We start from the raw sequence: 24295 nt of genomic DNA, 5'->3' as shown, positions 1-24295 counted from the left end.
CGTGACACATTTTATGGAAGAGGTTAAGAGACATTGTTCTTAGAAATTCTATTGGTACATATATGGACTGATGCCTAGTGTCATTGGCACTGATGAAAATTTCTTTCAAACCATTCTCCTGATTATGCTATTGATAAGATTACTTGTCCAAAAATGAAATGGTGTACATGAAGCAGTGCTTAAATCCAGACAAATTTCAATTTGAATTTCCCGCCATATCATAGTTCCACTGGAAGTCATGATTGGCGTTCTTGGAAGCTATAGGCATCTAGTAAAGTCACAGCCACAAAATGGCCGAGATGTTAAATACAAGTGCAGAGTACAATCAAAGAGCTGCTATTATCGAAAGTGTCCGCCCATTGATATGGGTCGATTCTTCGGGTACCCAAGATCAACTGTTTACGATATTGTGGCTGAGTGTAATGCTTCAGAGAAGTCTGAGGGAGTTTTTGCTAACACGGTGAGGAAACACGTGTTTGTCAGGAGTTAAGCACCGCACCCTGTACTTATTGATTTAATTGTTAATTATGCTATTGAATCCTGATTTTTATTTTTTGTGATTATCACTTCACCATTCTTTTTTATTTTTATGCCTTGATCATCAAATATGAATGAAAAATGAATATACTTTGAATTAAACTGACTTCTAAAAGGCAAACAGATAAATTACATTCGGCTATGAGGATGCTTATGCAGCTCAAGTTCTCTTGGCGTAGTGGGAGCCTGATCACCTATCTTAAAATTAACATGTTTGTCTGGATGGAAAGACTGAAAACTTGGGTTGGCATCGTCATTTATTAGCAAAATATATCACCTCATTCATTGAGTTAAATATTTTTAAAGTTCCATACATACTTTTAGCCCTTTGCTGCAGCTCACTCTCTGGAAACTTACTCCTCACATGTGGTGAAAAGGAAGGGAATCACCTCTCATTAACCTTTGTCATTCCTGATTTTAAATTGTGGGAAATAATCAAGATTCACTGTTTTTTTGATTGAAAGTTTTTATTAATTAATTTTGACAAAGGTATGTATGCCAGGAAGTTTATCCACAGCGCCCCGCAGAGAGGACAAAAAAGTGCGCTCACAGTAGCCTACCATGCGAATGTACTTGGTACATTCATGGCAGCAAAAGGGTTAAATCACTCCCTATGGTACAAGGGAACCAGAACCAATCCTGACTGAAATATGTTGTACTCTAAGATTGTAGGCACAGTTGGCTAGCACACCAACTGTGATACTGTCTTATTACATCCCATAGCACAATTTGACTTGAATGGTATTTCTAAAACCTACCATATATTTTCAAGTACAGGTAAAAAATATAGAATACTTCTCAGTATAAATTGATTTGTACTCTTTCCCAGAGTAAACGTCAAAAAAGAGGCCAAACTTAGTTTAAAAACTTGCTATGAAAAATTAAAATAATACATCCATATTTAAGGGGACTGTTAAATAATTAAAAATGTTTTCAAAGGTATGAAAAACATTCAAAAATATCAACAAAGATTTTCAAAACTATCAAATTGAACATCATGTGAATGATAAATTTTGAAATGGCATTATTTCAAAAAGCCTATACTAAAAGGAAATAATTTGACAACATACTGCAATATGCACCTATTTTGCATGGTATTTATAGAGTTTGAACTTCGACTGGTAACCATTTACTTACATTTGCTCTGCTGAATAAATTGGCTAACCAGGAAATGCAGTACAAGGAACTATATCACACAGGAATACTTTGAACCTAAATCATTTCATTGTATCTTGGATACTCAGCCATGGATATTACTGCTATATGACCCTCATGAAATGTTTACATACATACCTTCTATTGAAGTGGACCAGCAAATAAGTGAAAAATTAAGATAAATAATGGAACATTAAGGGCTGAGGTAGTGCAGAGGCAATGATTCTGATAATGGATTTAGCCCCTCCACACAGTTCTCAGGACATGATACGCTGCAGATGGCAGGCCTTATCCGCAGATCGACGTACGCCGCATGCCCTGCTCCGCTCCCTTGATTTTGAATTTTTTCGCAGTGCCATCGAATTTTTTTAATAAATATGATTGCCCTAGGCCTCTTAGATAATGAGTCTTCTTAATCATTTCATTTTGGCTGCATGAAAAGGCACTCTATAAGGAAGATAAATCTATCAAGTCCGTCGTTATGAGATAAGCAAGTTCTTTGCAGTTATGCTTTGTCCTCAGGTTCTGTTCATCTTTATTGCTTGATCTCCGCATCTAATTTCTCTGGAACCATTTGTGCATCATTCTTTCTTTTTGTTTTGTCATAACAGTTGCAAGGGCAAAAGGCCTCACCACCGTCTATAGTCTCAGTTGTTAGATTTCTTTCTTGAGAAAGAGAAGTAAAAAAGCCTTGTATATAACCCCCGTAATGGATTCCAAGAAGGATAAGGATTTTTTGAGGGAAGATAATATAGAGAATATAGTTGAACACCTCAATGGAGAAAGAGAAGTGGGTATTGGATGTATTAGTGCAAGTTCAAGTGAGAAAGATTCATCGAGAGGCACTTGGTTGAAAATATATGGCCGACCGGGAAGAAGTCCAGGCCTCAAAGAAGATGTCAGGTGTGCTCCACACTAAGTAAGAGGAGGGATACAGTGTACTGGCGTCCCGACTGCAATGCAGGCCCATATTTAGAGGATTGTTTCAAATTATATCACACAAAACTGAACTTTTAGAACAAAGGTTTGAAACTAAAAGGCGAATAAAGAAGCAAAAATATAAAATATAATGTTAGTAAAATTTGTACTAAATAGAATAAGCAATATAACATAAGGTATATTTTTTTAATTTTAGAATTAATATTTAAAAAAATATAAATTATTTTCAACAATGCTGCAACAGGGAGAGATGTTAGAAAAGTTAAATACCGCGAGTGGGGCCCAAGCCTATACTGGCTTGAGGGGTTAATGGTCAATGGTTCCATTCTCAAAGATATACTCAGCTCCTGGAAAAATTTTATTTTCTGATTTTAGCATGATGAAGCTAGTAGAAAAGTATTATCTAAAAGAAACTGACTTACATTTTCAAAATTAATGATGGGTATCAATCTAATTTATTGGTCTGCAATAGAATATATTCTATACAGATGCATTGGGCATTTTTCGGGCATTAAGTTTATTCACTTTTATGAGTTACTAGTGATTCTTCTATTGCTTCTATTCTTGTGTTATCCAAGGCCACCTTGGTCAATGTTAGCTGAGCTAATGTAGAGCCTACTAAAATTCTATTTGTCAATTATAATGAATAAAAACAATTGTACCCATTACTATTCATGTTGGTATATTTTATAATGTAAATACTTTCTATTTATTAAAAGATGCATATATTCATTCATTATCAAAATTAGCCCTAGTCATTCAGTTTTAAATTTATCAAATTAAAAATGTCCAAATTTATTTCTTGTAAGCTGACTAGATACAAAATGTGTGTCAATGTGTGCATTCCTACAGCGGCAGTAAATAGACTTAAAAAATATTGTGATACTGTTGTGCATATGCTGGTAAACATTTCACATACACAGATTTGGTTTCTATCTTCTTCTTTCCCACATCTGAAAACTACCCCATGCAGCATCCTCAAGATCCAATTTCCTATAAATATTTGGAGGTATCATTATCCTTGTGGTTGGCACAATATTTGGTTGGTACATATTATGATAGAGAAACAAGCCACTCTATGTGAATCCACAAAAATAATATTAATCCATTTTCTTTGAGCTGATGTTTTCTTCTCCAAGAATTGCTCTTTGAACTGATGGATGCTTGTACACCATCACCGACAAAAGAGCTCCAGAACATGCTCCAATCCAATATACAACCAGGTGCTCCATAGCAGTGTTACCCTTACAGCCAAATTTCAGAGATGTTGCCAACACTGGGTTGAAATAACCACCAGAATAGTTGAATGCTGTTTCAGGAGAGAATGCATCAAAGCTTGAATAGGAGTTTACTGATATGATTTATAATTATTATCATCATCAGAAGCAGTGTTATGGCCAAAGGTGATTTATAAGTGCCCTAAAAACATTTCTACAATAATTTGGTCAATTAAGGCCAAGGAGCTAAGTACTTCTAAACTTGGAAAAAACATAAGCTATGCAAAATTAGTATTCAGATCCACATATTTAGTACCTCCCTTCATGCCATCCAAAGGGCTTATATGTATTACACCCTCCACCTTGCATACACAACATTCTTTCTACCTCAGTCTTCAACTTCCAATTATCTTTCAATGCCGGTTCCTGCAATCTGCAAATTGATGCAAGCAACTTTCTCTTTTCCCCATCCATTCTGTTCCATTTTTGATCTTCCTATCCATTTTTATTTTCCTTGTTTCTCCCTTTACTCTCATCCAAAATCTCCTTATTTACTAAGTTGCAAAACCAATAATTACTATTTTTTCTTTACACATTTAGATCCCCATCATCATCTTCCTCCCATTTGTAAATATTCCTATTGTGTGATCATTTTTTTCTTGTCCCAACCATTACTCCTATGTCTTGGCCTTATCAAAATAAGAGAGCAAAATTAACTTACCAGCAACCACAAGGGAGGTTCCTATAAATGCATCCATGGCTGTTGAAAAGCTTGGCTGGAGGTCTCCCAAAGCTCTTGAACAAATTCGACAAAGGCAAGTTGCAGTCCCTTCAATCAAGGCACCAATAAACATTGGTACCTATTGGGGGGGGGGAGGAATCATCAAAATATACATATTTAGTACATCATTGACTCACGTGAAAGGCAGATATATGCATAGGACAGAGGAATAACTTTCCTCTTTAGCATTATTGTTTGTTCCACATAAGGTTGCATTAACAATTTATATGTTAGTGTTATTTTTTATTTATATTCTTAAGGTTAGAAGGTTATTCTTAAGGTTAGAATAGTTACAAGATACCTAAACCCAATTTGGTTTTGGGATTAAAACATGACGGTGTGCAAAAAAATGTTTTATGCAAGTCTGGGTACAGATTATATTAAAACTTCATTAAATTCTGTATGAACCCTAACACACACATAGGTTCTAATATTTTTCTAAAATTACATGGTGTGTTCTGTTTTGGATTTGACTTTGGGAAATATAGGAAGTAAAAAAACTGTAAATTTTACTGTTGAAAGCTTTAATTGCATGACTAATGTCTCAACATATGATGTCATTTTCAGGTGCTCTTGCACCAATATCCATTTCTATTTATGCTGTGAAAGAAAGTTGGTGGGGTCAGGTGGCTGACAAGATTTGGAAATTTGGTTGGGGATTTGGCAGAGGGAGGTATGGCTAGGAACAGTTGTAGACTAATGGAGTTTGGGAGGGCAGAGAAAATAATTATTATATTCTGTTGATTCACTATCATTTGCGCACTGTCCACTCTTATCCAGTAGAAGGGAAGGCATTATTTCCTGTTAAGTCCCTGCAATTGCTCCTTCTTGTTAAGTCAAGCTTACTGGCTTCAATGACCATTTGGCTGTGCCCATGTTTTTCTAATGGGGGTATTTAAAAGGGAAAGGAAGGGAGCACCTTTTGTTCAGCACTGTGCTGTCTTGGATGTATTATACTATTTATGGTTTTTAGAGGGTATGATGACTCTGCAGAATGACTAAATTCTAATTCACGGAGAGGCAAATTGTACTTCTGGCACTTCCATTATCTCTCAGTATTGATATGAAGCCTGTAATTTCTTTGAACTGCAATAGCTACACACTTTATCATTTTTTATTTATTTTTTCAAGAGCATGGTGATATTTATGTTAAATGGTGGCTATTGGAAGGTTTCTTTCATGGCCTAAAATTTTGAGGGAGGAGAGTTACCTATTTTCTATTTTAAAGAGATCTTGTGAAGAAGTCTCACTCAAAAAAGCTACGATCAGAACTAGAAGGCATGTATTTGGAAAGATGTCTTTGTAATAGTAGAAGATAAAATAGTTTTCTAAATGCTATTCAAAATATCAAATTAAAAGCTAAAATAAATAAGTATTTTATTGAAAAGGTGCAGAAAAAGTGTAATTGTACGTTGTTCAAATATGTTGTCATCCCCACCTGCCCAGAATTCTAGTCAAAAACATCCCTTTCTAAGGCATCTTCAAAATCTGCCTTCAGTGTTTCATAGTGTGCATTTATCAATTGTCATCACACCCAGTAAATGATAATCCAACCTAGTTTCACTTGGATAGGGAAATTGTAAGCCTCTTTTCATAAGTTATGTATTTGTTTCTTTTTTTTTGAGTGACTAAGTTAATTATGGAATACGGTAATATTTGTAATGCAATGGCACCATGACCCATTGGGGAACCAGGGATCTTCAGGTAGTCAAAGCAATAGTATGGGTTCAAGGCAAGCTGGAAAATACTATGCGGTAATGACTCTGCCATATATTGCAACAGTCATGCATGCAGCAAGTTGAAGTAACCTAGGAGCAAATGCTCTCACTGCCCACCACAATTCAATTTATTATAAATAGGCATGAATTATCTCAATAGATATTGAAATGTTGTTGCTTTAATGCATTATTTAGATTTTGCAGAATTGATCAATTTTTTAACATGTAAACATTTATACGATCCTGCAACTATCTGCATTGGCAAATGGCTTTCTGAAGTGTACCTTTTCTGTAGAATTTTGAATTTCTTTGAGTAGATTGAGCCTTACAGCCTTAAAGGCTTTGCCTTTGAAAACCATGAATATTTAAATGAAAGTGTGAACTTGAATGCAATCCATGATTCATTGAAGTGGTGCTGGGAAATTTACAAACAATGTGAAGCCGAACATCATCATCAAGTGGGTAATTTTTGGTCACTAACTTCCCTTCATATAGCAACTCAAGTCAGTCAACTTTGCCTCACTTAGTGCTTAACTTTTAATTACTTCAGGTAATGCTGACACTTTACCCAGTCGCTCAAGTCCAAATTGGCATCAAGATATTATGGTTAACACAATAGGTAATAATAATAGATTCATATATTTTGAACTTATAATCGTAGGGAGCAATGCTGGATTTGAGAAATGCCTCTGGACCAAGAATGTACTTAATATGGTAAATTCTGAAACTCTGCCACAAAAATAATCAGGTGATTATTACAAAAATCCAAGGAATGGCCATTTTATCATCATTATGAATCAGTAAAAATTATCCTTCCTCATCAATATGAAATCATTTCATCTTATAAATGTAAGAGATAGAGGTTACAGATATTTTTAAAGTACCTGTAGATCTGCTGTGCAGTCTTCATCTGATCTTCCAACATGTGTCTTGGCTAATTCCAATCCCCAGAGATATTGTGTGAGACTGCAAAATTAATGCATGCATTTATTGAAATTTTTAGTTTACCTGTTGATGAAGTAGGGGCTTAATTTCCCACGCATGTGCATAGGATGCTGAAATTTTTATAATTATAATTAGGGAGATCTCCATGAAACCTCAAATAGACAATTTTTTAATCAATCAGTAAATTAATAATTAATTATTCATTTGGAAATCCATTTGGCTCCCATTTGCCCATAATCATTATTGAAATGACTCAGAAGCATGGGTAAGGGACCAGGATTAATTTATCTACTGTCACCAAACCTCTAAAATCATAAAAACAGACAAAATCAGACAAAAACAATGATAAGAGAGTTGCTATAACTGGGAGTCAAAGAAACATATGTCACATTATATTGACCTTTTCACCATATGAATTCCATTCGATAAGGAGAAACAAAAAAATCATCTCTTTTTGTAGTTAATATAGTCAACAGCTGCTATTGATGCAATACTGGAGTTAAATCAATGAAACTTGTACCAAATATCAAATAAATACCTTGAACACATAAAAACTTTAAAAATCAGTATCACTATTTATTGAACAGCCCTTATAATTATAAAATTTTGTTTATAAAGCTTTATTTTTATTTTCCTTCAAGAAAATTTAGGAATAAACACCAAAATTATAGCTAAAATGCAAATGAGTCCTAAAAAGAAATTTTTCAAACCATATTCAAGTGTCATGTTGAGCATTTTAAGACTTATTTCAAAATTTGTTTTGTTAATACAATCATCGGGTAGCATATATTGATATAATAAAGTTCTAAATCTGGAGGCTTAGAGAATGAAATATTATGTTAATTGCTGGTCATATTCTGTTCGAAAGATAACTGATAGATGAGATAAAAATTCTCAAATTTGGTCCCACATTGTTACAACAAAGGTTGCAAATGAGGATAACTGGGCTACAGTTCAAGTCATATAACTTAATTTAACAGCTTTCCATGACAATTTTTTTCATACATTACCGAAATACCGAAATTCCTCCAATTAACTGTGCAATTCCTTTCAGTAAGGCTGTTTTCATATCTGTATCTCCTGTAAGGACATCTTCTAGGTGATTGTAAGGACAAGCAGTAGCATTTCCCCAGCAGTTTGACCACCATATCGTCAACAGGAATAGAAGCACTGCATATGCAGTTATACCATAATTGTCTGCCACTATTGAGAAATTTTGGAAAAAAATGTGACACATCTTTGGAATATGAAATATCAAGGGTAATAATTTTTCATCTAAGATACCCTTGCCTTTTTTGTATTTCAGAAGAGAAGGAAATATTCCTGTTACTTATTTTTGGAAAAAAATCACAATATTTTAGTAAATGGCAAAAATAAAATATATGAAACAGTTATTGGAAGCCTTTATGTGTGGTATCACTTATAAAAAAGTAAGAGATTTGCAAAGGGTGAATTTTGAATGAGAGCTATTGCATTCAGTTTGCTTAGCAGATTTACTTGAGTTATTTATAAAAATGTAAAAGATGAGTATTAATCTTCAGTTTCTTTATTTTGGTTCACAGGCCTATCTTTATCAGATTGGTAAACAAATAAGTCTCTAAAAAATAAAAAATTAAAGTGTAATATTTTTAATTACTTATCATTAATTAAAAATGATTTGTCATGGAAAGGAATGTAGAGGAGAAGAGGAATGAAATTCAAAGAAAATCTAGAATTTTCCAGCAATTTTAACGAGGAGAAAGTTAGTGCCTGTGATTAATTGAGTAAATAGGATCTTCCCTCCCACAAAAAGAATAAATAAGCTAGGTGAAGAATTTTAGATGATTCAATGGGCTGAGGTTGAACTCCCTTTTAAACTATCAACACTTTATTCAGTTTCTCTCTCTCACAAATGTATACCTGACAAACGGCGAATGCACATTTATTCACATTGTAATAGATATAAGGAAATGGGATAGGAATTCACATAAAAGATAAACACGTACTCAGTATCTACCCTGAGGACGATGCATGAGTCGGGCATTGAAACGTCGGCCAACATGGAACCCCTGACCCAGTGGAAGACCTGAGAAAACTTCATCAAGTTTGATTAAGCTGTATCCGTCGAAATATACAAGTTATAAAATCAGTCCCGTCTTTTTTTGATCAGACCTTGTATATTTAAAAAAACCCTAAACACAGTAATTTACCCAAAGGTCGGATTGGTTTGTGATGGTAGAGTTCACCCATACTAAGCCCGACGGTATGTGAAATTCATGCATCAGGGTAGGGGGGCCAGTTCCTTTCCCTGTACCGTTTATGGTTTCCCAGGAAGATATGTTACCCGAAAAATCACATAGCTTGGGTGGAGCTGCAGGTGCCCAGAGACATGCCCAGGAGTTGAACTGGGGACCCTCCAGTCAGTAGTCCAACACTCTACCCCTAGACTACCGCGACCCACACCTTGCCTATGTATGTATTTAATTTACAACAAGGTAGCATTAGTGAACAAAAAACAGAAACTTACACAAAAGAAACTCCAACGTATTCTGAATTTTTGCTGGCAATACCACCTTTCTCAAGGGCTCATCTGAGGAGGTTTCAATAGGCTGGGACAAGGACACTAGATAGAAAAGGAAGGTGAAAAAGATTTGGGAAGGAAAGAGTTGGGAGGGGAAGGTGGAATCGATATTGAAGTGTACATTATTATTATTTTCCGCCCTCCCCACCTCTCTTTTGTTCTTCCTTTATATGTGTTTCTATCTCTTTTCCTTATATCTATTTCCATGTGAATAAATATTTGTTTGCCATATGGGGGGATTTCGTGTTTGAAGGTGTATAAATATACATACATATACACAACAGACACATACATTTACATACATTTCTAAAAAAGCAATAAAATATTTCATAACTGCAGCATTTACATTTAACTTGAAGATATCCTGTTAAAGTTCAACATGTAAATTTGCTTGTCAGATACTTTTGCTGGTTTGTGTATCCCTAGGATCCTGATAAGAATATGCATCTTAATGGGTTTTCTATGGGCTGAATCACGTCATTACACAATCATTACAATAATACTCAAGGCAGAATTCAACTTGCAGCAGTTAGGATAGCAACCATGAATGTGGCTCAACAGGGTAGGCTGTATGTGACTTTAGCATAAAGACAACCAATACAAGACCATACTTATTTCCATCTTTTGCAGACAATTTCCTTTATATCCCTTTAAAAATTTGTTAAATGAAGTTATTATTATTGATGCAGCAAGAGCATCAATTTTCACATGTTAACTTGTCTAGGGAGATTAGGATACTAATTGAAACTGAAGGTACCTATTATGAGTTCAAAACAACATCCACACAGTTCAGCGGCTGCTATTGCTTCTTCAATCAGGACTTGAATAAATGGCACTTCATTTGGTGATGATGCATCATAATATGATCTTACTAATCTTCGTAGACCACTTGCTAATGAAAGTATTAGTCCAATCCATAATAAAGAGATGATGAAATCATATAATGTTGCCATTTATGGAAGCAGAAACCTAAAATTGACATTTTAAGTGACACCAGAAAGTTGCATTTAAATTCAAGGTACTATTTAGCATCACCACAATATTGTGAACCAGATTTCCTCGTTAAATATATTTAATGTAACTCAATTGATATTTACACTCAAAAGGCTTGAATTTTTTAAATTTAATTGACGCAAGAAGTAAGCCTTTGACCTGCATTCATAAATAAATATGCACAATTACACACATAAAAACATGTGTGTCACTATATATGACTATATTTATATATATATATATATATATATATATATATATATATATATATATATATATATATACATATATACACATACACACACACATATGCATATACAGTTAGAGATAAGGCAGGTAAGGAAAGAGAGTTGACTCAGGAAAGATCCAAGAGAGATGGAAGGAGTATATAGAAGAACTGTATAGCAAAGAGCTTAGACCAACAAAGTTAGACATTGAAAAAGAATATGACGTAGAGGAACATAGCTTAGGTCCAGGCATACTAGACGATGAGATAGAAAGGGCATTAAGGGAGATGAAACTAAATAAGGCTGTGGGGGGGGAAAACATTCCTGCGGAACTACTGAAATGTTCAGGAAAGTTTGGGAGGAAGAGGCTATATGGGCTGATTCGTAGTATTTACGAGGAAGGAATCTGGCCGGAAGACTTTGTGTGATCAGTTTTAGTTCCTATTCCGAAAAAAGGTAAAGGCTAAATCATGTGAGGACAACAGGACAAAATTTGATATCCCACGCAGCTAAAGTTGTTCTCAGGATCATAAACAAAAGGATAGAGAGTAGGGCAAATGATTACTTAGGGGATGATCAGTTTGGGTTTAGGAAGGAGAGAGGTACGCGTGATGCCATTGCAGTAATGAGATTATTAATCGAGAGGAATATAGAACACAACCAGGAGGTATTTGCCTGTTTCGTAGATTTCGAAAAAGCGTTTGATAGAGTGAATTGGGAAAAACTAATGAGTACATTGCAGAAAATAGGAATAGATTGGAGGGAAAGGAGGCTAATCCGCAACCTGTACATGTCTCAGACTGCTCAGGTACGGGTGGGAAACGGGGAGTCCGGATGGGCAATGTTAGGAAGGTGTAAGGCAGGGTTGCCCATTATCACCATTGCTGTTCAACCTGTATGCAGAGGAAATGATTAAAGAAGCATGGGAAGAACTGGAGGTAGGAATGAAAGTGGGAGGGGAATTCGTAAAATCAGTTAGGTTTGCTGATGACCAAGCTTTAGTTTGTCAGTCAGCCAAGGGGTTGCAAGCATTGCCGAATGAATTGGAAATTCAGTGCGACAAGTATGGGCTGAGAATCAATATTAATAAAACAAAGGTTATACGATTTTCTAGAAAGAAAAAGGCTAAGGTAAACATTAAAATAGGAGGGCAAAAACTAGACCAGGTAGAACAGTTTACATATCTCGGAAGTGTTTTGGACCAACACGGTCAAAGTGGTAGGGACGTAAGGAGAAGAATTGCACTAGGCAAAGAGGCTTTCACGAGGAAGAGGGAGTTGATGACCGGGACGTTGAGTAAGGATATTAAGAAAAGACTCGTAAAAACTTTGATATGGAGCGTAGCTATGTACGGCACGGAAACGTGGTCATTGAAGCAGGAGGATAGACATAGACTGGAGGCTTTTGCAATGTGGTTATGGAAAAGAATGGAGAAGGTGAAATGGACCAAGAAGAAAACAAATGAGAAAGTACTTGGTATGGTGGGTGAAGAGAGGGGTTCATTGGGATAAATCCTATGGAGGCAGGAAAAATGGATGAAGGGCGTATTGATCGGCAGGGGGATTTTGAAGACTGTAATTGAGGGGAGGATGTTAGGCAAACGATGAAAGGGAAGGATCAGGATAGGGATGTTGGACGGGATGAAGGGAGGAAGAAAGTACTCCAAACTGAAGAGGGACCTGATGTAGAGTAGGATGCTGTGTTTTGCTAGGGGTTACAAATTATTTAATTAGTAATTATGTCCATCCAAAAACCTACCTCAACTGGTAGATTACCTATAATAATAATAATAATAATAATAATATATATATACATATATATATATATATATATATATATATATATATATATATATATATATATATATATATATATATATATATATATATATACATATATTTCTTTGATAATGATGGCTGTGCCATCAAAATGTCAAAAAATTACATATGTGAATGTCCTTTCTTTGTGTTTCTGCATTATAAAAATGTATATAAATGTTTATATATACATATATATTCATATTTATCTATTTAATTACAACATTGGGGCAAGATTGAGGCTTTATAGTCTCTTCTTTCACCTGACCCCAACTTATTCTACATCTACATCAATACCCTTCGAGCCACCAAAAAAGTGAATATGAAAGACATTAACATGAAAGACAATTAAAAACACCTAAGCCCTAGGTGGGGGAATATCAACCCAGGTGGGAATTGAACCTTCGACCTCTAGGTTGGTAGGCAAGGATGTTACCCCACGGCCACCAAGGCCAGCAAAGGTATGAGTGACTTTGAGATGGGAATTAATTAGTTGAGTGGTTGACTTTAGGGGAATGGATAGGTTGGCAGGGCAATTGAATGTAATGGAGTGACATTTCGGAAAAGGGTTAGTGGTAGAATCATTGTCCTTGAGGGGGAGAGTTTTTTTTAGGATGAATTTCAGAGACTCTATGCCAGGGAGGCTGGTAGTATACTTTGAAAGGGGTGGGTGTCTGCAGTGGCAGAAAATGAACGAGTGTAAGCATGTTTTCGCATTCTTTTGCTCAGGATATCCTCGTTGATGGAGGGAATGTGTGTGTTTGAGAGGAATTAATCAAGGGAGTTGGGATGATTGTAGAATTGGTGTCCTCATATGGAAAGGGAGTAAGGTATGGGGCATTTGTTGTAATATGGGTGGAAGCGCTCATAGTGTGGGTATTGTTGTTTGTTAGATGGTTTCATATTTGGTATGAAAGTGTAAAATTTTATCTTTTTGTGATATTTTGACAATTAGGAGGGTGATTTGAGAAAAGAAAACAGTAGAGATGAAGGATACAGAGACTGAGGTGTTGAGGTCAGAGATGAAGCTTTTCAGTGATTCAGTTCAATGTGACAAGAGAAGAAAAATATGATCAATATATCTCTTATGGCATTGGGATAGGTAGTACTTGAGGGAGGAGAGACCTTCTGAGTGGAGAACGGATGAATAGAGTGATGTGGCATCAATGGTGTCCGTGGTTATATTGGTATATAGAAGGAAGGAGGTTAATTGTAGTCTATCCAGGAAATGGCATATACATTGAATGAATGAACATCATGAGTGGTTTATAGGCTGAAGGTAGTGGTCTATAAATGCAGAGATTCTTTCTGTTTGGGAGTTTCGGGATAAAATCGGGCAACCGTGATTGTCAGGTTTATGGATCTTCAGGAGGATTAAAAAATGATGGGTGCGTGGCTAGGGAGGGGACAGGAGCAAGTTTATAAAAATTTCTACAGGATGATTTGAGGGGATGAGATTGAGTTCTTGAGCAGAAACAGGCATAAGCCTACCTAGGGTATTATGATGGGTTTGGATAGTTGCTAGGGTGAATGCTGGGAATACCGGACTACCTTTTGCCGGAGGTTCCCGCTAAATACAGTACATCCATGAGCAATGTCATGCGTTTAACTTTGGGGGTGGGGTTGAATGAGAGGCCCTGGTGCAAAAGAGAATTTTTTTTTTGGGTTTAGAAATGTAGACACAAGGTTGACCACATGATCAGTAGAGTCCACATCTGATGGGGTGGGGGTGGACTTGTCATGCTAGGATTTAACAAAATGAAAATTTAATTTTTGAATGTCATAGAATGGACTCATATTAGTGAAGCTTTATCCCCTATTGCATGTGCAATTGCTCCTAACTTTTTTACAGTTTACAAGGTAACCGTTATGAAGTAAGTTAGCATCCTCCAATCTTAAAATTCATCCATTATTTCTCAGTCACAACCTCTTTTTTCTTTAGGTCTCTATACTAAAAATGTCAATAGGCAATATTTATTCATAGTTTCATTACAAGCTGATAGCTCAGTCTAGTTACCTTGATGAAAATCCAGATCAAATACACACCAAAGAAAAGTAATGCCATATGTCATGGTATTTAATTGTTCATTTTTTCTCCTTGAACCATATAGCCCAGATTCTAATTACAAAACTTGCATCTTGAGCTAAAGAGTGGGCACTATTATAACAACGACTCTTTGTAATATGAATATAAAAGGATATCTTCCGATAATGAAGAGATTTTCTCCTAATTTAGTTCCAAAAACTTTCTTAAGTCAAAAAAATGAAAAAACTTGATACATTCTATTTATGTTGCAATAGGAAATTTAGCAGAATCCTGTTGCTCTTCATCTTTTCCCTGGAGACATGGGGCCCGCCTTCATGTGGGCCCCACCCCACTTCAGGACCATTAACCTTGCACGATTTTATCTATCTGTGGCAGAGGAGATTATCACATGCATTCCATGAAAATTCATGAAACTGGTGGGTAAACAAAAAGGGGCTAGTTTTTTCTGTGAGCATGATCTTAAAGTGTTGTAGCTGTTATAAATTGAGTCAATGACTTGACACTATTTACACCATTCAGGGCAGTAATTTTAAGGGTTAAGTAGAAAAGAAATTAATTTTGTTCCAAGTCAAATCAGCGTGTACCAAGTTCGTGATATTAGGAGACAAGTCGAAACGACATGCATTAAGAAGTCTACAGTTTGCTTCCCCACCCAATAATAGAGGGTGAAAGGTAGGTGCTCCCGGAAAAAGTGGGGTCGGATTACCTCTGGAAAACATTCGTCAGTACCGTTGAACTCGGGCCTTCGACTCGAGGATGCGTACAATATCCATTGAAAAATACGATCCCAGTGGTTTCCAACTCGAAAAACTGAAAAATTTACTTTGAGAAACGCCATTGCTAATCAGATATACGCAGTCGTCGAAATATGCTACGAGTATATGTCTCCCCCATGTATTCAGTTCGTTCAAGATCGTGGTATAACTATGCCTAGAAAGGATAGGTGGCTCCGGTGTCTGTTCTTAACGAAAGGCGCCAAGGGAACCACGGCGACTTCCATCACGTTCTGTGCTTAAGTATTTTCCGCATGCTAATGTAATATCACCAAAAATCCACCATCTCCGATGCCTTAGCATAGGATAAATTTATTTCTGTTACCTCAATTCAAGATGCCCATGGTGTCCAGCAAGAGCTCTCAGTCTTTTTACGCGAAAGATCGGTTTATGCGAAAAAGCCATCAGAGATCTCTGGAAGGTATCAGTAGTTCCTGCCCAAAACTTGAGGTCTTGCCTCCTTTTCGCTCCAATCTAATCTAGGTTCTGTTAGGTACTTCCAGCTACCTGACAGTTCTCTCAAACAAAAATATTGCTTAGGTGCCTTTGATCCCGATAGTTAAACAAACAGGTATCGGTGAGAAAATACAACCAGGTAGCCACTAGCTCATTTCTGCATGACGCGATCAGAAAATTTGAATGATGTGTGAGATGTCACCACTTACTTCGAAGCGTGTACCACCTAATGTGCACCTGCATATTGAAGTAAATGGATGAGAAAAGCTGAAGAGACGATGCTCCACCAAAGATCATCAAGGTTCTTATTGCTAAAAAATTAAAAATATATGCCTTGTCAAGGAGTGTTAATATCAGTTCAATAAAGTTAGCAATTAAAAATTTCAAGTAAGATTTCTATGCTTTCCGTATTAGGTAAATATGTCCTTGGTTCACAAGACCGTGGTGACTGTTAACTATTAATACGCGTAGTGCCAAGAGCTAACTTTAATCGGAATGTAGGTAGATTACATTTATGTTTCTTTACCAAAAAGGAAAATTAAACAATGATAAAAATGGCATAATATTGGAAATAAATAAATACCTCAAACAGGAGCTCTTTTAGAATCGTGGAAAGATCCTTCCCTAGAGATTGTAGCCGGCGAATGTTCTTGGCACTTTGCATCTTATCGCCTTGGCAATTGTCTTGCCTTGGCAGGTATCCTGGTCCCTCGCCATCCCCACACAAGTGTACACACGCGTGTCCGAGTGTCTGCTGCGCAGCTCGAATTAGGATGACAGAAATGGAACCAACACATTTGGCTTCTTGGCCGCGTGAAATATTCTTGTTCTTCTATTGTGACTACAGCAGCTGAGCCGTACTTTTACTTGAATAACGGCGAGGAATCACTTACCTTTGATCGCAGAAAAGGGCCCTGGGTTCCTTGGGCCTTTTTTGAAATGCCCGTGATGTCTCCCGCTCGCGAAAACACCCTCGAATTTCCCGACGAGAGCTCGTAGCTGTTGGATTTGAACTAGGATGTGCAGCAGATCGAGAGGAAGACCCACAAGGAAGGAACAGAATTTTACCTAGGAAAGTGTGCGTGCACAGCACAAATGTAACGTAAACAGGTCAGGAAAAATCTATTCTTCATTTTAAAATATGACTATTCAGATATGACTTCAGTTTGTAATAATCACGCTGAGGATTATACAGAGAAGGAAATCGGATGGAAAGAGTCGTTTGCACAATGAAAATAATCATAAAACTTTTATAAAGTATTTCTATTGAATCAAAAACTCACTTCAAAATTACTTTATTGAAATCCGCATGAAAGTGTGGAAAATGTTTTCATCCGAGTTCAATAAGTCTATGGTTTTGAAGAGGGCTTTTTAAATTAGTTATTTTTATGATGAGACACAAATTTACCAGCAGACTAATATTTTTGTTACTCAATCTTGTATTCAGGGAATGGCTGTTAAACCGTGGCTTGCTTTCATATCATACCTGCACATTACGATATCGTACAGGCATATGGTCGCAGCAGATTTTAATCTGCGACCTTAAATTGGTTCGCGGACAGTCTAGCTTTAAGCAGGGGCTTGACAAATCAATACAAAGTTCTTAATTCTGTATGCCAATTTAGAGGAGATGCAGCGATGGGTATTCCCTCAAAATTTCCAATTTTTACTCAATTACTTTGCGGGTTATCTGATGTGAATATGACAAGCCTTGCTGTTTCATATATCAAGCCGTATTGGTACAATGAGTATTGCCTCTTAGCTTTTCCAAGTCCTGCAAAAATGCTTAAGAACTGACCCGTATTTGGATTGGCCTAAAAATACAAAATATTTTAAGCACCCCGCAACAAAAATGAGGTTAAATGCGAAAAAATGGTACGATATTGATAAATTTGGGGTGTGGTCACCAAAGTGCCGTTGGGTATGTAGAATTCTTTTATGCATAAGTGTACCAATGAACACCGTCATAAGAGGGAAGATCAATATAAATAATTGTCGACCAAATAAATAATCAATTATCGTAGCTCATTAGCAAAATCATAAGTCAACACTACACCGGGAACAGAATTCGAACCCATAACCTTTGAGCAATCTGAGGAGCTGGTTAATCTTTCGAATTATTCGGGTTGGCAATACATATTTGCAATGAAATCGACAGAAAACTTGGCGAAATCAAAAAATAACATGTATTCAAATGTCAAATGAGAAACCACGAATCCATTGGTGACAGAGCCATCCTGAAGGACCAAAGGGAGACCTTCATAACTTTTCGTCAGGCCTAAAATATTTCGGTGCCTTTTCTCCGAATTCAGGGACAGACGAAAAAAATAATGAAAAGCTATTAATATCAAGCAGCCAAATTATGGGTTAAAACCTGACCGGGTATGGGCAAGTCTTGAGTAATTACAGAAATATTAATGAAAATTATTTTAAAGGAAGCCATAAACATTCAAGGGGGTACCTCTGTTCCCTGTATCCCTTCTCCGTAGCTAATAACAACAGATGAGTGATCGTGCATGTTGCATCATCCCCGCCGGGATTACTAGAGTTTGTTCACCCTCTTGTTGCTATCTTACTTATTTCTTCCAGATACACACTATTGCACTCAAATTGCAAAGCCATCTCTAACCAATCATGAAGATGTGGTGCTTTGAGGAAAATTTTGATGAAGAAATTATTAACTTTAAAACTCACTTTGCGGATACGAGAAAAACTGTGTGCAGTTATGCACGAACGTCCAGTTCACTGCTGTCTTTTTTCTAAATGTTCATTTGATAAATACTTACTGAAAAACACTTCATGAGAAAATTCAATTGATTCGCAATTGAACCATGAGCTCATATCCAGTTATTTTCGAAATTCCAATGGTTAATGGCGATGTGAAGTGGCATAAGGCTTTAGTCGATGCCAGCAAATACGAAAAATACCTGAATTTCATAATCTTATGAAAATATATATTGAATAAAAGATAGCAGACGCAATTCCAGCGTTTTCAAATACTTTACAAAGTTTTGGCTAAAATTAAATAGAATAATTCATACAGGATAGTTTTGGGACTGCAAATACGAATTTCAAATTCCAGTAGTACCATTTTTATATTGCATCATACCTTAATTTTCTTCTCGTTACAACGGGGATCGAGATGGTGCGGGGGCTAACGTACTGGCTTCCCACCCAGAGGGCCCTGGTTCAAATCCCGGCGGTGATGAATATTTTTCAGAGGTATCTCGATCCCTACTTGAGGTGCTTTGTGGAGGGCACTTTGAGTGAGTACGCCGTCCGTCGGATGGGACGTTAAACTGCGGACCCCTTGGCGCCTTTCGTAAAGAGTAGGATAATGCCGACGCCGGGTTTCTCTCCACCCTTCATCCTTTCCTATCCATCCCCTATGGCGCATATGACCCTAGCTGTCGGTCGCCTCCCCTCAAAACTAGTACTACTACTTCTCGTTACAAACAAAATCATTACCTCTATATCATCCTTGAGGCATAGGCAACCCCAGATCACTCCTAGGAGCTCTATGGAATATGGATTCTCAAATTAATGTTTATGTTCCCAGGGCTCTTCATAATGTATCATTTGAGAATTACTTTGGTAAGCCTCTTCATCCAGAGGCCTGATTGCCCATAACAAGAATTCTTAATGCTCACAAAACTTAAGTCTACGAGGAACATTTTGAATTTCACCACCTTTAGAGGGGTTCCCGAAGGAGAATTCGATTCTGGTACTGCAAGATCGCAATATGATCAATGAAAACGAAAGCAGCTTATTTTGAAAATTTATTCAAAAATTAAATATATTATTTAAAAAAATACCAAATTAGTTTTAGCTAATGGAGTTATGGCGTTTTTTTGTAAATATACGGTTGCTTTAATTGGATGTAATCAACTCAAGGGCTTGGTTATTCTGTACAGGGATTTGGAGGGTGGCGTAACTTAATAAATAAATAATTACAAACCATTACTAAAGAAAATTTTTAAACTTCAAAAAACCATGCCGACACAATCTCTCTTAAATTCTGGCATTGAGGCATCTAATTTGTCCCGACAGATCTACCAAGGGAGAGAAGGATTACAGAAAGTCAATGGCGAAGAAATTTCTCTAAAGAAAATCTCTTCTCTTTCTCTCTTCTTCTAAGAAAAGGTTTTTTTAATTAAGCAAACGACTTACAAGATTTTATAGATTCAGAATTATTGAAAAAATATTAGCTTAAATTTTGAAATTTTATAAATTGGTGTTTGCTCTACAGTAATGAAGAAGCGATTTTTCTCAGAATTTCATTTCAAGTTCAGTTCTCACGATGTTTTACGCCGAATTTTTGAAAGGCCCAGCTTGACATTGGAAGTCTACGCAGCAGAGCAGAATCGGCTCGCAGTTCAGCTTAGTGCTTTGTTGTCCCAGTGTAGCAGGTGATGGCGGTTGTCCTAAGGGTTAATAAGGGCAAGGGGCTCCCCGAAGAGGCCACTCTCCACTGGCTTCGGGGAGAGAGGGGATCAAGCGGTCTGACGGACGGTCGCCCACTCCTACTTACCTCCAAGGTGTAGGGATTTTCGATTGGGAAGGAGTCTACATGTATGACGCCCATCGCCTTAATCCTTAAAAATAATCAATGCACAGCTCATTTTTCATGTCGTCAATGACGTTTATACGACTTTTAATACGAATTAGAGTGGAAAAGATCACGATGTCAATCTTTAGATGAAAAGGATCAGTACATAACGAATGAGAATTTTTCCGATCGCCTTTTGCGTCTATTCAGTAGGTGTCAGAATGACAATTTTTTGCGAAGGTAAAAAGGTGATATCATCACTTCTGAGATATTAACATCAAATTCATAATCGTCCTTCACAGGTCGACCGCTATCCAAATTATGCTAAATACAGGCATTATCTATTTACTATGGTGCTGCATAAATCGGATTCAGGGACGGAGCCGGAATCCGATTTAGCATCGTCGTTTTCTAATTAGATATCTTGGGCCCAAAGAGTGACTTCGGTGCATGCATGAATGTTGCATGTATTGCGGCACAACTAGCTTAAAATGATTGAACAAATATCTTTTGACCACATTACCCGTTAGCATTAAACTCCACCCTAACGGTGAGTTTTCGTGAAACCAGGCGTAGTGCGCACATCGCCGCATCAATCTGGAATGCAATGTATGCAAATCTCTCTCCCCTGATTGATCAAAATGCCATTAACCGATAATGTTAGGGGGGTAGAAGAGAGGTAAAAGAAAAACGAAGATCCTTAATGAAGCATTACTTCCCCTTTCTTCCCTGATCTTTTAATTCATTTTCTTCCAGCAGTTAGGGTGGTTGAATGGTAAAAACATAAAAGATCAGGTATCTGAAATGTATAAAAACAGCAAATATCTAAAGGGCATTGAACTTTTTACCCATCTAATGTGTACTCTTATCCTACTCTGCTTTTCTTAATTTCCTTTGATTTATGTACTTGAGCTGCTGAGATTAGTGCCTTTGTTAAAACTCTTCTCCTTTTCCCTACACCTCTGAGTGACCATTTTAGGTGTACACAGGTTCTGAAGAGATAGCAAACCCTCCCCCTTAAGAAATCATTTTCATCCATCACTCTTCTTTGCTCTCGAGTAGGAACCAATATTTAATAATAAAAAATTATATATGTACTAAGGTATACACATATGATATGTATAGCTTGTCCTGGCTTTACTACCCCTGGCATACTTTCCTCACATAAAATCTATTCACAACCTCAGCTTCCCATATACAGCTTTGGACCTCGTGCGTGTGTATATATATATATATATAAATATATATATATATATATAAATATATATATATATATATGTATATATATGTATGCATACAGAGAGATATGTGTGTGTATATATATATATATGTGTGTGTGTATAACCTTTACGTGTAACTCTGTACCTTAGAATGGCGTCAATATGCCGAAACTAGTTGTACCGAATAAAACTGAGTGGATAGATACATTGTTATTTTAACTTCAGTGATAATGGATTTCCACAGAATTAAGCCTGAAAAAACATCAAATGAGATAATAAAAGGCTGCGGTTAAGAAAACCTATTGGGCCTTATTTGACTTGGATCAATCTTCGTATCATAAAACTAATCATGGAAATACTAAAAAATAATACTAAATTGGATAATGTTTTGATTCCAATTAATGCTACTTTACAGTGATGGAAAACTCTATCTCTTTCGATCATCATATCACTATAAGAAGATCACAATTTTTTCAATGTCAAAACTTTTGAAATATATTTTGTACTCGCTTTGGCTGTACATACACCAAAACTAGAACGATACAGAGAAGATTAGCATGGCCCCTGTGCAAGGATGAAACGCAAAATCGTTAAGCGTCCCACATTTTATTGCCGGCCATGCTGGCGGCGGAAAAATATCCTCCGCAATCCAAGGGTTGCGGGTCCGATTCGCACCTGGGTGAATTTCCAACCACATAGGGCTTGGATGTTTGTAATCATCCCCATTCTTTTCATTACTAATTGTCCAACGTGAAGGCCAAAAAGTGCTGTTTTCGGACTAAGCCTAAATAAATATCTCCTAAGTGTCTGATCTACACGTTATCATCCATTCAGATGACTGGGCTGCTATTCTAAGAGAAGAGATGCATGACCAATGTAAGGTTTCACTTCATGGATCATGGAAAAGAACTGTAGAATATTCAAATAAACGTTTCCTGTTTGTACTCTCTACATTTTGCTGCTTGGGGACATTGATAGTGTGATTTATTTCCCATAATTCATTTGAATGATCAATATGAGTGGTGCATGAGATTCTGAAGGGAAAAGTTACCAACACACATGAATGCATCCTGTATGCTTTTCTCTAGATTTATTGTGTAATTTTTGTAAATATTTCATTAAAAAGTTTTATGGAAAAAATTCCATCTGTTTAAGAAAAAAAAATTATGTTTAAAGCAAGCATCTTTAATTCAAGTGTCTTTATAGGTGTAAAATGTAATTGAAATTTTAAAATATGAAAATAATTGAAATATGGCAATTTTTGTAAATTTATAATTATTTTTTGCAGCCCTAAAATTGATGATATTTTTCAATTATCTTCCCAAATTGAATGCACAACAATGGCCATTTCTTCAGTAGTGAACCTGCATGGGATCACTATCTACTATACTTATTAAAAATAGCTATATGTTGCTGGATGACTTGGTAGTCACATTAAGTTACTGTACATTATGTGAAATTCTTCTCTGTAGAATAATTGCAACCAACAGCTTTAACAACCTCTTCAAGGTTAAATAAGTAACTTAATAAACTTTTCATTACTTTCCTTTAATACTATTGACCAGCTATTATTTCTTAGCTGATATACCACTATAATAGTTGTGACTTTTACATTACACAAAAATCCATATGTGGCAAGTGAGACCTATAAACTGTTCAAAGATGATGATAATTGGAAGAAATTCAAATTAGCACTTGGAGATGGGATACAGAACATAAATTCGAATTCCTCAATAGAGTAACTTTATTTTGACTGCATAATAACTTGAATATAGCAATTCAAAATATATTTTCAACCATTGAGATTGAATGTAGAATTAATATTTTTGGCATATTGCGCAATTTTCTAGAGAAAACTACCTTGTCCTAACCTACCATCGATGGGATAGTTGTAGAGAAAACCACAGCGATTCTTTCATGGCATTAATAACCGATTGCTATTTTCTCCATTGATGTCTACATGCATACACCTAACGTGATGCATGAATTTTAGCAAAACTTTGGAAAGGATCTTTTAAGGTAAGTTCAATGTATATTGTTCAAAAATGTCGAATTCATCACAGCATTTTAGCAAACTCAGCTTTAATACAATATGTAGTTAAAGAAAATACTTCTACGACAAATATTTAATCACCATTGCTTCACAAATAAAGCTTCCATAATGTAGCTGATGCAAATGCACAAATATTTGTGCTTAGATATTTTCAGAAATATTCTACTAACAAGTATATTAACAAAGTTCATAAAAAAGATCAAGAGGTAATATGGAAAACATCAAAGTAAACTATATGGAATTTCAACCAAGCGTAACAATATTGGTAAAGAAATTTGACTCCATATTTATTTTAAATCTACACATCA

At 36.2% G+C, this 24295-nt stretch overlaps 1 protein-coding gene and 1 non-coding gene across 3 annotated transcripts; one reads left to right on the top strand and one right to left on the bottom strand.

The window, feature by feature from the left end:
- Positions 1-985: 985 nt before the first annotated feature.
- Positions 986-16892, bottom strand: AQP (aquaporin). 2 transcript variants are annotated; one of them, XM_071583188.1, is made up of 6 exons: positions 16749-16892; positions 10610-10821; positions 8303-8495; positions 7232-7313; positions 4570-4708; positions 986-3940 (listed from the first exon to the last, which is right to left on the bottom strand). In XM_071583188.1, exons 2-6 carry the CDS (start codon positions 10803-10805, stop codon positions 3732-3734), a joined length of 819 nt encoding a protein of 272 aa, XP_071439289.1. In that variant the 5' UTR covers positions 10806-10821; positions 16749-16892; the 3' UTR covers positions 986-3731. The 2 variants fall into 2 exon arrangements, with proteins under 2 accessions (XP_071439289.1, XP_071439290.1); XM_071583189.1 differs by lacking the exon at positions 10610-10821 and adding an exon at positions 16375-16476 and having other exon boundaries at positions 16749-16891.
- Positions 16893-22436: 5544 nt separating this feature from the next.
- LOC139686166 (U6 spliceosomal RNA) lies at positions 22437-22543 on the top strand. Its single transcript, XR_011700314.1, has one exon. It is a non-coding gene; the product is annotated as a U6 spliceosomal RNA (small nuclear RNA).
- Positions 22544-24295: the final 1752 nt, after the last annotated feature.

The sequence above is a fragment of the Hetaerina americana genome, unplaced genomic scaffold (assembly GCF_022747635.1).
Source record: "Hetaerina americana unplaced genomic scaffold, ioHetAmer1.1.p SCAF_13, whole genome shotgun sequence".
In the NCBI taxonomy this organism is placed as follows: domain Eukaryota; kingdom Metazoa; phylum Arthropoda; class Insecta; order Odonata; family Calopterygidae; genus Hetaerina; species Hetaerina americana.
This window is presented reverse-complemented; position numbering and strand designations above follow the sequence as displayed.